At 34.6% G+C, this 15043-nt stretch overlaps 2 protein-coding genes across 2 annotated transcripts; both read left to right on the top strand.

Moving 5' to 3' along the window:
• Window positions 1-3658: 3658 nt before the first annotated feature.
• Window positions 3659-4814, top strand: LOC111700096 (caprin-1). The gene is made up of 2 exons (XM_023470912.1): window positions 3659-3860; window positions 4677-4814. Exons 1-2 carry the CDS (start codon window positions 3723-3725, stop codon window positions 4797-4799), a joined length of 261 nt encoding a protein of 86 aa, XP_023326680.1. The 5' UTR covers window positions 3659-3722; the 3' UTR covers window positions 4800-4814.
• Window positions 4815-5716: 902 nt separating this feature from the next.
• LOC111700083 (eukaryotic translation initiation factor 3 subunit A) lies at window positions 5717-13720 on the top strand. Its single transcript, XM_023470897.1, has 10 exons — window positions 5717-5796; window positions 6171-6300; window positions 6463-6570; window positions 7107-7193; window positions 7581-7763; window positions 8793-8870; window positions 9252-9436; window positions 11174-11436; window positions 11941-12334; window positions 12982-13720. Exons 1-10 carry the CDS (start codon window positions 5717-5719, stop codon window positions 13067-13069), a joined length of 1596 nt encoding a protein of 531 aa, XP_023326665.1. The 3' UTR covers window positions 13070-13720.
• Window positions 13721-15043: the final 1323 nt, after the last annotated feature.

Genomic DNA, 15043 nt, shown 5'->3' on the forward strand with positions numbered 1-15043 from the left:
TGTATTAAGATAGAATAGATGTATTGAGATAGAATAGATGTATTGAGATAGAATAGATGTATTGAGATAGAATAGATGTATTGAGATAGAATATTTGTATTAAGATAGAATAGATGTATTAAGATAGAATAGATGTATTGAGATAGAATATTTGTATTATTATTATTACAGTTTCTTTTCCGATTGAATTGCAGAAAGAAGGGAAAGCTTTAAAAGAATCAGATACGTTATATGTTTTCAACTTGATAACAAATACCTTAAAGTAAGCCTGAAACTCCTGAATGACGTCTATTAACCAATACAACTCTATAAACCTCTGATAAACATTTATCAAATATAGGCTTCCTAATCTATGCATATAAAGTTGTAAACTTGTAATCTCTATTTGTCTGTCAGTTTGTTTGTTTTTCCGATCATAACTCAGAAACGCCTGGAGCGATTTGCCTGAAATTTTGATTTGGGAACTCGGGAGGCCCCCGGGAATGTTCTCAGCTTATATTATAATGCAGACAAGGGCGTTTACATAAAAAATGTATGGGGGGGGGGTAAAAATTGCTTGAAGCGAAATTTAAATTTTTTGTCCCCCCCCCCTTGGAGCTCCTAGGGCACGTCAAACTAAAGTAAAAGGCAAGTTAGATTGACAACTTATATGTTATTTTATTTTAACTTCTGTTATTGAAGAGATATTGTAAAGAACAAAAATGTTTTGAATTTATAATATGTATCCAAGTAAATTAGCTTTTCTTACGTTTGTGCGTAAAATCAGAACTAGAGGAGCAACGGAGTCACAAAGCTGTAACAGTAATGTCAATTGAAATTGACCTTCTCCTTCTAGTTAGTTTGCAGTGAGGGGGGGGGGGGCAAAATTTGAAATGTAAATTCAAAACCTTTGGCTTCTTTGAAATCAGGCATAAGTATAAGATACTTCAAAGGTACAAAAAAGCATTTTTTCTAAAAAATCGACATTTTATTATACTGTTTAATGATTAGTATTTAAACTAGAGATAGAAAAGACACTTTTGAAAATGAAAAACTCAACTTAAACTTAAATTATTTGAGATGAAAAAGGACAAAGGTCCAGAAAATAATTATGACCTGTAAAAGTTTCTGTTGTGAAAAAAAAGTAGGAGTACAATTGTAATCTATATGATATGGCTGGCCAAACGGCTGAATCAAATGGGCTGAATTTTAGTGAGGAAACTCATAGATACCCTTGGGGATGACAAAAGCTCAATAAATTATGAGTTTTTGTTTTAATTCGATTTTTAAATCTAGGGGGCCACTGCCACCCCTGCCCCCCCCCTGTTTACGCCCTTGACTGTAGATTGTTATAGAAACCTTAAGTTGTTGTATGTATTGTATTTGTATCTTTCTGTTTGTCCCTATAATTAACTTCAGTAACAGTAAGCTAAGAACATGCCCGTGGGTCGCTCGAGTTCCCCAATAAAAATTTGAGGCAAATCAGTCACATACCCCAAGACTTTAGTTTTGTCGACTATGTTATCTATATTATATAAAGTTGTAATCTCTGTTTGCCTGTCTGTCTGTTTGTAACTTTGTTTGTCCGATCCCAACTGAGGAATCCCTGGACCGATTTGCATCAAATTTTGATTGAGGAATTCGAGGGAGACCCACGGGAATGCTCTTATAGCCTGGTTTTCAGATTCACAGTTGAGTGGGTCGACACTCGACTTTAATAACGAAAATTTAGTTTCCCGGTAAAATCGTTTAAGTGTGGGTAGATGGCGGGAGTAACTTTTACTTTTTAGTAACCTGAGACTGGGCAGCGCTGCAGTTCTCAATTGCTTCTTCAAACTTTTATTGAAAAAACAAATCAGCGTTGTTTACAAATAGGGTAAACAATAATCACAAGGTTAACAAATGGCTTTTCGCTAAGTACTCTCTACTTAATCAGAAATATATATTATTTGAGCTCATTATACAATATCAACAACTCTGTTACGGAAAACTTGTAATTTAATATATATCGAGCAGAAAACGTGACAGTAAAAAGATTAGGCTCTCATTTTTGTTTTGACATAACAATTTATTTTTGGTATTTAATATCTTAAAATTTTGCATTTGGTATTTTCATTCGTAACGTACTTTCGTACATTATACTGTTAATTATACAAGAGAAAAAAAACAGAATGAAAAATAATGGAGATCCGTTTTTTATCGCCTGTCTTCGAAGGGAATTTCAACAAAATCAACCTGGTAAATTTTGGAAATCTTTAATTAGAAGAACTATATAGTTATCTTGAAAGATATAAGTGCAAGAAGAATATGCAATATCATTAGGCTATGAGGAGATAGACTAACACCGGAAGACAGGGGCGTAAATAAAGATTCTGTAGGGGAGGATAATTTTTTTTAATTCTTCGTCGTCGAAATTTTTTTAACCCCCCCCCCCCCCCAGAAAACTATCATGATGGATATCAAATTATTGGTTTTAATTAGGTTTGATTTGCATTTTCCACTCATTTCTGGCATTTACAAACTCAATCAACTAAAGGCTTCATTTCAAACCTTTCAGCTTTTACCTTGTTTTATATCCTTCATTATAGTCATTCATTTTATATTAACTACAAAGATCGTAAAAATCTTAATCTATTTTAAGTAAGATAAAAAAATTAGAGTTTTACTCTAAGAGGAAAAAGATGTAACTTTTTTAAATCTTTAGAAAAGCTACTCTGCAAAACTTTGAAAAAATAGTGTCTTTGTTTATTTTCTTATTTCCAATTTCTAAAATTTTCTTGTCGTCAATGTTATAGTGTTATAAGATCTTAAATAAATCTAATATGGAAAGGACATTATTTAGAAGTAAAAATTTATTTTCCATTGCCCATACCCTTTTTTTCTATTAAAAAAAACATCTAATTACGTAATGACATTGACATACATTTGACTGTATTAGAATTTAGAATCATTAAGAATATGTTGATTAAAAATCTGAAATATATCTGAAGTATCTGCACATTTAAATTATTTTCTCGCTAAGGAATGGAGTCTTTGCTACAAAGTCTTATTTTCTAACCGCTATATCTATGGAACCAATTGATGCAGAATATGTCAAACTATGAATTCTGTTAGATCAAATAATCAAGGGCGTATACAGGGGAAATCTTGCCCCCCCCCTACATTTATTTCTGTATACGCCCTTGCAAATAATCTGAGTTTGAAATATATCAAAGGTTTACAACATCGAGTTTTAAAGATATTTTGGTTTAAATATGATTTTGTTCCAAAGACTCAATTCATTTAAAAGATATTCAATTTTAAAATCAACCTTTTTTTAAGAACAACAAATTTGTAACTTAATTCGCTATTCATGGGGCCTGAATAGTTCAGCAGGGGATCCCCAGGATTCTAGAGGCGGGTAAATAACCCCAATAACCCCCCCCCTTATTTACCCCACTGCCGGAAGAGTATAATTTGGAAATTAAATTGTTAGTATATAATATTTAATTAATCCTAATAATTTGAAAATAATGCCAATTCATCCATGAAAATATCACATGAATAACAAAATTAAATATTTTCAATTTTATTTCATTCAGTACCAAAACAATTAACCTGTAAGTGAAAATATACAAATTGTCTTAATTTTAAGTGAAATATATTTTCCCTGAACTGTTTAATCAGCTGATACAGCCCCATGGTTTAGTCGGTTTACTGAAGCTGCAATATACCGAATAGTCCTATTTTGTTGCCCGAGGATTATGCCTTCTTTGTGCACGAAAATCTCTGAAAATCAAGGAGGGGATAGGGCTGTGGCCCCATCACCCCCTCCTGAGTCAAGTCTGAATCAGGCCCTGGCTATTGTTGAGAAAAAAGTGCGAAATTTAGAGAAGCGAAAGGTAAAAATTAAAACTTGAGAATAATGAAGCGGAACCATTTTCTACACAAACGTTGTTGCTGCAATAAATGTTTTGAACATAATATTATGCATTTTGTAATTTGGGCGTTTTGTTTGTCTGAAAGACATTTCGTTAAAGTTATAATTTTGTTTTATAAAATCAGTTTTTCTAAATGATATAAAGAAGACTATTTACTATTTAGTAAATGGTTCCTTGGGTCAAAATGTCGAATTTTTATATGAATCTAGTAACGTAGTTTGCTGAAGGTTTAGCTCACTCCCAGTTTAGATGAAAGGGTAATTTCTAAGAGAACGAGTTTATGGACCCCCCCCCCTCTATCAATTTTGTACATGGATCTTATATGTAACGTATATGTAACACAGGGATATAATGGTCCATTTGGCTGCAACGCCCGGCCCCCTAGCCACAGCGCTCGGCCCAGAAATTGTCTTAACCTAACCTAATCCTAACATAACTTAAATTAATTGTCGTGTACTAAATTGATAGGAATGGGGAGGGGCGTCCAAAAATCGTATACTAGGACGGACCCATGGAACACGGACCCCATATAAGTTTTTTTTTCTAACTGCGTATAGACGGGTTTTTGTCTTTAAAAGTTGGTGGGTTTACTTATTTCTACTGATATTGGATTTTACGCAATTCTGTACCATTTTTGTTTCAATAAAAGTTTGGAAGAGAGGGTTCAATTCCTTGCCTGAAATTAAATGTCGCTTTCAGCTGTTTTTTTTATTTGTGGGGGAGGGAATTATACTTAGTTTTCAGATTATATTTATATTATTCCTATTTTTATTGTAGGCTAAGCTTGATACCTATCGTGAAAGTAAAGCCGCCGGTAAAGCTTTGAATGAAGATCAAAAGCTTGCGGTCAGCAAATATGACGAGGTAAGAAGTTTTCTGTCTAGACAAACCATCTTCTAAACAATATTTTGTTTTATTTTTATTCACATTTTATTTTTCTATGCTTCTTTACATTTTATCTTCCAATATATGACCTTTCTTAACATTTTAAATATCTGAACAGTGAACATATTATTCGTCAATCTTTCTGGATTAATATTAATCATAATGGATGTGTTTGCTGATTGTTTGTTTAATCATATCGGCTGAGACGATTGCGACCAATTTTGTGTGGGACCTGATGTGACTCAAGTTCGGTGTGTCAGAATTTAAAAAGTCGACTTATTATAAATAATTTATTAACAATTTTTCATGTGGATTGTGGCATCTATGGACCCAAAGGCTTGTTTGTCGTGATATCTTAGATCTGAAATTTTTAAATTAAGTATTATGTCAAATCATTAATCAATATAGTATTGATTCCTAATTTTAATGGTATCATTTATCGCAACCACAAATCAAATCTGTGTACTTAACCTGACGAATCAAAAATCAGAGTTTGTATGATCATTTTTGGGATCGAATACAAATCTAACCATTATCAATGGCCTTTTTTCGGAACCGGCTCGAGATCGATTAAGGGGTTTATTCGTTAATTGATGATTCCTTTAAATAAATACACATCAATTTAAATACTTCAGTGGATCGAGTCGTCTCTGGATCAGTTTTGAAATTCCTTGACAAAGCCATATGTCAATGTAGATTTTACAAGCGTTTTAACACTCCCGGGCGAATTTTGTTTTTATTGATAATTTCACTTTGAGCTGGAGTTGAAATCAGAGGAACATTTATTATTATTCCCCTCCTCTACTATACTGGAGGGGGACCGAAACCCAAAAAAGTTTTAGGACTGAAGTTTTTCAAATATAGAAAAAAAGTATATTGAATTTATATCTGAAAAAAAGTATAATTAGTACCCTTTGAGCCTCTATTTAATCATGAATGAATGCACTGGGGTTATCGTTATGGGTGGTTGCTTGATACCCAACTGGCCTTCGGGCTGCCAGCCATTAGGAATGTATCACTATCACACGGGCGTTAAACATTGTGTGATAGCCTAGAATATATTCCAGGCTGCAGACTGCATGTTGCATCCTGAGGGCGGTCTTGGGGTACCATGTCGGGTTCCTTTTCAGATCTTGTAATTATTTATCTATTTATTTATATAAACAAATTTCTAGATTTAACTGTTTTGGGGCGATTTTGGTGCACAACCTTGTTTTAATAATACTGTGTGAATCGGACATACCACTTTAAATGGAGAGTCACTTATAATTTTATCTATAATCTGTAAATTGGCCGTAACGATAAAAACATTAATTTACTTCAAAATATTCTGCAAATCCAAGTTTATTTGAGTTTAAACCGTTTCCTCAATAAATTCTGTACTAGGGCTGCACTGTCTGATCTGACTGGGTTTGGTCTGCTGGTTTCTCCAGGTCGGGAGGATGTTGAACCTGCCAAGTTCGAGGCTGCCGTAGCTCTTGCTGCAGAGCATTTTCTCAACCTCTACGAGCAAAAGGTGAATACAATTTTTTTTTATTTAATTAAGAAATGGTTCGAGCATAAAATATCTGGGTTCAGTGTGCAATGTGCATACACTCAAGTTGCAGGTAGACACAATTTAATTGAGGGTTCCTGTTGTAAATATCTGTTGAAACTAATATTTTGTATTCTGCTGTAGGCGAAGACCGTGAATGGAACATCGTATAAAGATCTCAACTCAACCATCAACTCTATTCTTGACTCGGGATTCCTTCACTCAGTTCCGGAGAAGAGCAACAATGCCAAGGTAGGATTAGAAACAAGAAATTGGGAGGGGGGGTTGAGCACATCATTCTGGGTTGAACACATCCTCCTGGGTTGAACACATCCTCCTGGGTGGCACCATTATGTTTATTGTTCTCTTTTGTGTAAGCTAGTGTATATCATGCATGGTGTTAATTTGCAAGAAGTTCGTTTATATTTTAGTTATTAAGAAGTGCATTGAGTAAATAATACTGTTAAAAGAACTTCATGAATAAAGGAGTTTTAGAAGAAACCGCGCTCAGCACTGTCCATAATCAGGCTCTTATTCTTTACCTCCGCACTTCTTAAAAACACAAGTCAATATTTAGATAATACATTTGCAATAACTTCATAAACAAGGAAAAATTGTATTTTTCAAGGTTACGCTGTCAAAATGTCTTTTCTTTAATTTTTTCTTCATAAAATCAAGAAAAGACAAGCCACGATTAAATGTATAAATGGAAAATAAAAGAGAGAAAAGAGTTTGATCGAGGAGAATCAGAAAGTATGACGTTATTTTTATTATTTATATTTGTTTAGGAAGATGTTGAGAGCAGGAGTGAGGACGAGGATGGAGATGACGAGGATACTGAAGAAGAACCAGAGAAACAGACAAACGGACACAAGGTACAAACAAACAGACTCAATTCATTTTTATCGAAAGCCATTTAAGGATTATCGGACACAATTAAAAAAATCAGTGGACACAATATAAAGATCAATTGACACAATTCAAAGATCAATGGACACAATATAAAGATCAATTCACACAATTCAAAGGTCAATGGACACAATCCAAAGGTCAATGGACACGATTCAAAGATTACTGGACTTGGACACAACACGAAGATCAATAGACACAAAATAAAGCTCAATGGACAAAATAAAATTATCAAAGGACAAAAGATTTATAAGAACAGAATTTTGAGTTGGAAGTAACATTTACTCCAAACAGACTAACGGACGCATGGTATAGACTATGGTTGACAATGTAAGGAGGAACTTTATTTTCAGGACGAATCAGAAATGAACAGAATGTTGGGACAGCCAGCTTCCTTACTCACCCAGGAGCCCGTCCCCGAGCACACCCCTGTAGTTGAAGAAAGGCCCGCCCCCTCTAGCCCCGCCCCTGCTTTAGATCAGAATAGACCTGAAGTTCAGCCTCCCGCACCGGAACCCAGTTTTAATTTTCTACAGGTAAATACAGTACCACCCTGTGTATAGCAAATTTCTCGAAGGAAGATGTTGAGAGATAGAGGACGACATTTAATACGTTCAATGTTGGAGATGCTATATCAATTAGACTACTGAAAATCTGAACTATCGCTCAATTCCATTTTTTACGACACCATATCGGAAATGAAAAAGCATTTAACATACTTTGAATTTATTCATTGTTCAAATTAGGTTATTATTGATTCATAATTTAATCCTCATTCACAAAAAAGTCTGACATTATCAAATTTAAACCAGCAAACAGTTAAAATATTGAAATTAAAACAAATTGAAGCTGTTCAGATGAGCTATCGCCTTTATTCAAATGATCATTATTAATTTTAATTATTTTGGACAGATAAGCCTTCAAAAAAAATGATATATTATTTTGCTTTCCAAAAATACAGGATGGGCCAAAAAAAATAGTGTTTTACAAAACACTCGTTAGCAAATCACAATTTTAGACAAAAAAATTTAATATGATTATCAATGCTGGACAGGATATATGGAAATTTTCAATTATGCACTTTCAAATTTGCATTTAAGCATTTTTTTCTTGACGATTTTAAGCTAAGTTAAAACTTGTATTATAATATAGGCTAAAGCACAAATTCATTAAGTGAATCTACTAAAACTTGTAGAAATATTGATGAGCGGGAGCGGGTCCGGTAAATTTTTTAACATAACAATTCCTGTATCTAGTTCTTTGATTGAAACTACATAACATTCAAAGATTTAATCTCGACTCAAAGGATAAAAAATTATAAAATCATTATAGTGTAATATTATAATAGCTCTAAAATTCCATAATACCAATATATATCTAGGAATCCCAGATAGATCTAAAATCCCCTAATACCAATATATATCTAGGAATCCCAGATAGATCTAGAATTCCCTAATACCAATATATATCTAGGAATCCCAGATAGATCTAAAATCCTCTAATACCAATATACATCCAGGAATACCAGATTGATCTAGAATCCCCTAATACCAATATATATCTAGGAATCCCAGATAGATCTAGAATCCCCTATGATGGACCCTGCAGTAGTTATGGTACAAGGTGCTAGGAAACCAGATCAGGTAAAATTGTCATATTTTTCGAGAATATGATTTCAACAAATCGTATGATTCAAATACCTGGCTTGATTTTAATTCACTGTGGTTTCAAAGTGTCTTCACTTGAAATCGGTTGGCTCATTTTTTGTCGATATTTACATATGAAAAAAGTGCTAAATATTATCTATACCAAGAATCTTATTTAAAACAGGCATCAAACCATTCAGATTGCAGAGCTCGGCCCCTAATCGCATACAACTCAATCTTAAGGGTTAACCTCACCTTTCAGAATCAAAATAAGATATTTAGGAAGAAGAAAAAAATGATAAGACATTGTAATAAGTCACTTTTCATTGTTTTTTTTTTTACTGTGTTGAAGTTGTTAAAATTCTATATATTCTCTAGGTATATCCTGCCCCCATGTTCCAACCTCTTCCTCCAACTTCACTCACCAACGGTATTCAACATCAGCATCAGTTAATGCAACAGCATGCAGCTGCTCTAGCCCATCATCATCATCAACAGCAGCAACAGCTTGGACATCCTCAGCTTCAGCAGTTGGAGCAGTTGCATCAACAACAACTTGCAGGGTAAATAAATTAAACTCACTGCCCAGAAACTGAAAAGTTTGAGCCCGTAATTAAGTTTTAAAAAGTTTCACCTATAATTATATAGGAGCCTGAAAATTCAGGTTTTCTCCTTTTATAATTTGAATTTGATAATTTTTCATCTTTAATAGATATAATTGAAAATATAATTGATTCGTATGTATCACGTGATCAGAACTTCAAGTAATGGCAGTGAAGTATCATAGTGTAATTATATGTATTAAAGATGAAAAATTATTAAATTCAAATTATAAAAGGAGCAAACCTGAGTTCTCAGGCTCCTCTAGGATATCGTCGTTTTCTGAATGGTATCTTATTTGCTGAGTATGATAGGGTTTTAAAACTTTTACCAAACATCACATATACGAGTTTTGGTATAACTTTGACACAATTTTATATCAACTTCTCGAGACAGAAACATCAGATAGAACTCTTATATTTGTCAATTATTTCCTAAAATGCTCAGGTTTAAGCCTATACCCCCTTCCACTTTCCCTTTTTAGTCCCTTTTTAGCTTGTCATTTCATTTCAGTTGTGTAGCAGATAAACCTAAAATCCAACTTGTTAAACCTAAGCAATACGTTTCTTTAAAAAAGCAAAAAAAAAAAATTTAGTTGAGAGTGCTAATTGTGCATGAATAGATGGAACTGGAACAGAAGAGATTGTAATGAATAAAAAACGATGAAAAAAACGATGAAATATATTTTGGGAATGACAATGAAGGGAAGCAAGTGAACTTTTAAGTCAAAAGTATCTTAAATGTAAATTAAAGTCATAAAATATTTTTAAGTATTTAAACTTGAACTTAAATCTCCAGTCCTCGCATATGTTTTACTAAATACTTAATAATTTAATTGCACTGTAATTAGTGAACTTGAATTAACTCAAGTCACGGATAGATTGAAAAATATCGTGTTAGGCCTTGCAAACACGGCATTGTTTGATTGGCGAGATTTTACGAATAACTTGTCAGTAAACTTACCCTGTGCTAGGATCCATTTCATTTGGTAGCGGATCCGGATCCAGGTTGTCGACATGTCATCAGGATTTAAAAATTGTTTGGACTTTAAATTTAGAAATTGTTAAGACTTCGAATTTAGAAATTTTGCTCATCTTTATGCTGAAACTTGATGATCCATACAGAAACAGGAAAATTTTGGATAATCTCATTAATTGACTGTTAACAATTTAAGATTCTTGGTTTGAGGGCGAAGTGTTCTGAACAGGTTATGATCCTGTACTCTGTACTTATTCTATTCTACGATTAGATCCATCCTTTGGTAGATAATCGTTAATTCTGCTACTATCAGCTATATATATTACTATTGGAAGTGCCCGGCGGTTGCCCGTTGGAGAAAAAATATATTTTTGATGAAGAAAAAAATTCTAATTTTTTTGCTTATGTTGCTCCCATGGGTTCCCTGAAAAATTCAGCCAATTCGTTCCAGCCGTTTGGCCACCTATAGCTAATATATAAATATATATAAATATATATACAAACTAGCTGAAGGGCCCAGCGTTGCCCGTGGAATGAAAAATTTTCAAAAGAAAATTAAGAATTTTTTAAAACTATAACACCCCCCCCCCCCCCCCCCGGCCGCTCATGAGTTTCCGCAAAAAAATTCAGCCCAATCGGTCCAGCTTGTTTTATATATACATAAGCGAAGAGCTTTATTATATAGATTATCCAATATTATTATATTTGTTTTTTTTTTCTAGCCGAGGTCCTGGTTTCCAGCCCACCAACCTACAACAGGTCGAACAGCAGATATTCAAGGAACAGGAGTCCTTAAACAAACAGGAAACATTTAACCAGGATTACGAACAGCAGAACATTTACGAGAAGAAGAGAGGAACCCATCCTCCCTTCTCTCAGGAGCATACGCAAGATCAATCTACTCTTGACGCGACTCGTCCTGACCCCCAGCCTACGCAGGAAGAAACGAAGCCTCGTGTCTCAGGATACGCGGCGGCAGCAGCAGGTTAGACATTACTTATTATTATTATTTTAAGGAAACCATTTTCTGGCAGAGACCTTGTTCTCCACAATACTTTTTTCTCTGAAATTACCGTTGACAGTCATTTGTCAATTTTTGGGAAACAAAATAATGAGGTCTCCGTTATTAATTAAGTCTTTAATTTTATCTAAATATAGTAAAATAAATTTATTTGCTTTTTTCTTACATGGGCTATACTTTAAACCAAAGGTCTACATGCATTTTACTGTGAGAAATGTAGAATAAAGGATGATGAAATTGGAGTATGAAGAATAAAAAAATATTTTTTAATCGGACAGTTTTTTTCAATGTTTTTATCCATACTTTTGTTCAACAGAAGTTTGTTGAATGTGTATATTGGTTTAGGTTACAAGAAAACTATTACCTGCGCCGTTTTAATACTTTTTAGTAAATCCTAACTAACCCTATTGCACTTGCCAGTTTTGATTTTCCGAATAGAAATCTTATTGATCTGATGTTGTATTGTAGGTCCAACATATAGACCTGATCCTGAGATAGGAACCTGGAAACCAGAAGGAGCTCAGGATAGTGGAGAGGAGGGTAGAAGAGAGGATAGAGGTCCTAGAGGGAGTAGAGGAGGAGGAGGCGGGGGGAGCAGAGGATTCGGTAGAGGTGGTCGTGGATACTCCAGAGGTAGGGGAGGCGGAGGAGATAGAGGAGGGTATAGGGGAGGAAGAGGAGGCGGTGGAGAGAGAAATGATCGTGGCGGAGACAGGAATGATCGTGGCGGAGACAGGAATGATCGTGGCGGAGACAGGAATGATCGTGGCGGAGACAGGACTGATCGTGGCGGTGAAAGAGGGGAATACAGGGGAGATCGCGGGGATCGCAACGATCGGCCAAGAAGCGACCGTCCTAGAGGGTGAGAACAATCGTCATTAAACAGCTTATTTAGTCTAGTGTTATCTCAATTTTCCGTCTTCTACTCGTATTTATGAAGAAAGTTGAAAACTGATGTATGAATTTCGATCCAAATGTCCATAAGTGGACATTTTTGGAGACATTTTAGACGTATTTTTGAAGTCGAATCAAATTTTATTTCTTGATTAACTAAATATTAGTAACAACTCAACAGTCAATATATTAAATATGTTCACATCTGTTTTTGATAATCCTGCTACTGTGTGCTGATCAGTAATTAGCAGATTTTCATTTCCATGGAAACTGATGAGAACAACTAATGCATACATTTTCATTGATATTTTTTTGTTTTCTGCCACCACTTTACATCATTAACAGTTGGTCCATGGTTTGCTGCCTAAGAGGCTTATTGTTTTGTTTTTTGATGTATTCAGAGCGTACTTTTGGGTTGGGTTAGGGGAGAGGATAAAAATATAAATATTCCTTAACATTGTATGCGCTTCATAATTTGTAAGCTTTGTTCTACGAAAATGGAAAAACGTAACGATGAAACTAGTTCTTGTCTAATAAAATTTAAGATTCAAATAACATTCCAATAAAATCTTTTTTTTGTCGAAGCCTGTGATGAATTAATAGGATTGTTTTTAGATCTGGACCCCGAGGCGGCGGTGGTGGTGGACGTGGAAGCGGTGGACCACGAGGAGGTGGACCAAGAGGACCACCCAGGGAACAGTAATCTCTGGTTGGATCAATAAGGGATCAATGATCCTGGACAGGTCGGGAGCTGAAACCTGGAGATCTATTTGACTCCGTCTCAATCCACACGATATTCAAGCTTATAATTACATTTACCAGTTTATAACATCCTTCACCTGTCCTCTTTATATGGAAACCTGGAAGCAGGACACATTTACCTACCTGTCCTGTCCTAGGGACAAGATGTGATTTTCCTGCTCTGTGCACAAACTGGCATTCATGTTCAATGTGTTGCAGAAACTACGATTGCCCAGTTCTCGTTTCCTATCAAATAAAATCTTCACGCATTACATTCTGTTAAATTCACATTCGAAGACTTTTCCTCGGGCAACTTTAGGATTGATCACAGAATACTGTTCCCATGTTTTTTTTACAATCACGTAAACTCCTTCCTAGAACAAAGCATTACTAAATCATGAATTTTTAATTCTTTGTCTCCCCCCGTCCTCCAGTCCTGTTCTACTTGCATTTTGTGTTGTACCCATGTGCTGTACCGCCGCTTTATACTGTACTGTACTCGTGTACCACACTGCATCTGTGTACTGCACTGTACCCGTGTGCTGTACTCAGACCAATCTCTGTATTGGGTAGTATTTTTTTTCAGACAAATAAACATATTTCTTTTTAACAATCGTTTGAATTTTTTTGCGAACAAAATGTTATTTAGTTAGTTAAGATGTGGTTTAAAGCATGTAGTTTCTCTGCCAGTCTTAACCTTTTAGAAATAGAAGCAAGTTAGAGCTGCCGGTGGTTGTTTTAAAGTTTTCCATGTTATTTGATTAGTCAGACAAGAGAGTAGTGAAGTATACTTCAAATATAGTCAAATTAAAATTTTATTTCTAGAAGTAGGTTAATTTAAGACAAGTCTAATTTTAAAGGTTTTTTCAGTAGACTGAAGTAGTCCAGTGCTTAGGAATCATTTAATTTTGACGCTGATCCCGGATCCATGTAGAGAACATTGAATATTTCTTAAAGATTTACTGATAATTCTAGCAAAATTGTAAAATAACATATTTCTTTTTTTATGCTTATTTTTATGCAAAACATGATGAACCATTCAGAGATCAGGAAACTTTTATAATCTCTCTTTTTTCAACAGTTTAGATTTGGGGTTTGAGAGTAAAAAGCTTTTTTAGTTTTTGGTCGACATTTTGCCCCGTGGATTCGCATGTGTTTACGTATTAGGATCCTGGAAGCCATAATCTTGCGAAAGCAACGGATCCGGATTCTTAGCGCTGAAGTAGTCATTTTGAAGTCTGATAAGGTTTGAGGAGCTTAAGTTTAGTTTTAGAAGAAAAATGAGAGGAAGTGGATTATTTCAAGATTTCAAGTTGAGAAAAGTTTAATGAATCAAGTAAAGAGAAGGTTTACTAAAAGAAATTAAGTCTTTGCCACTAACTCAGATTCTCTAATGCCTATGTCTGAGCAACCCGTTATTGTCAAGGAGTATGAAATAGAAGAAAGATACAACTGACGCGGACCGCCCTATAGATAAAGACAGATTGCGCTCAAGACGAAATTTTTCATCTTGAAAGATCTAAATGTACAGAGATGTTTTTAACATATTCCTGTTCTATATATTAACTAGGTCGGTTGTGAACATTGGCCGTTACTATGTTATTGAGTACTTGTGGTGTACATGAGTTCTGTAGAGAGAAATTTAAGTTAGTTTAGAGTCCTTCTCATGTCTCTCATGTCCTTCTTAAGTTCTCGTCAATATGATATATTACTCAGTGAAATATTGTTGTTCAAATAGTTACATTCCCGGAGTTATTTTACACTCTATTATGAAATCCATTAAAACACCAAACCACCCCGCTTATCATTGAAGTACACCTTGACCCCTAGAAGTATGAGTTCGCGGACTGTACAAATCTTGGTGATTTTGCGTACATAACTATGAATTTTGTGTTACATCAATCGATCAAAGTTTGAAATATTACAGTTTTACGCC

The sequence above is a fragment of the Eurytemora carolleeae genome, unplaced genomic scaffold, assembly GCF_000591075.1.
Source record: "Eurytemora carolleeae unplaced genomic scaffold, Eaff_2.0 scaffold267, whole genome shotgun sequence".
Taxonomy (NCBI): domain Eukaryota; kingdom Metazoa; phylum Arthropoda; class Copepoda; order Calanoida; family Temoridae; genus Eurytemora; species Eurytemora carolleeae.

Bases quoted from the DNA above. Each gene is read 5' to 3' on its own strand.
- LOC111700083 (XM_023470897.1), top strand. From the start codon at position 5,717: ATGAATGAATGCACTGGGGTTATCGTTATGGGTGGTTGCTTGATACCC. The intron at 6,301-6,462 runs GTGAATACAATT...ATTCTGCTGTAG, and splicing joins TCAACCTCTACGAGCAAAAG to GCGAAGACCGTGAATGGAAC. The intron at 6,571-7,106 runs GTAGGATTAGAA...ATATTTGTTTAG, and splicing joins AGAAGAGCAACAATGCCAAG to GAAGATGTTGAGAGCAGGAG.
- LOC111700096 (XM_023470912.1), top strand. From the start codon at position 3,723: ATGCCTTCTTTGTGCACGAAAATCTCTGAAAATCAAGGAGGGGATAGG. The intron at 3,861-4,676 runs GTAAAAATTAAA...TTTTTATTGTAG, and splicing joins GAAATTTAGAGAAGCGAAAG to GCTAAGCTTGATACCTATCG.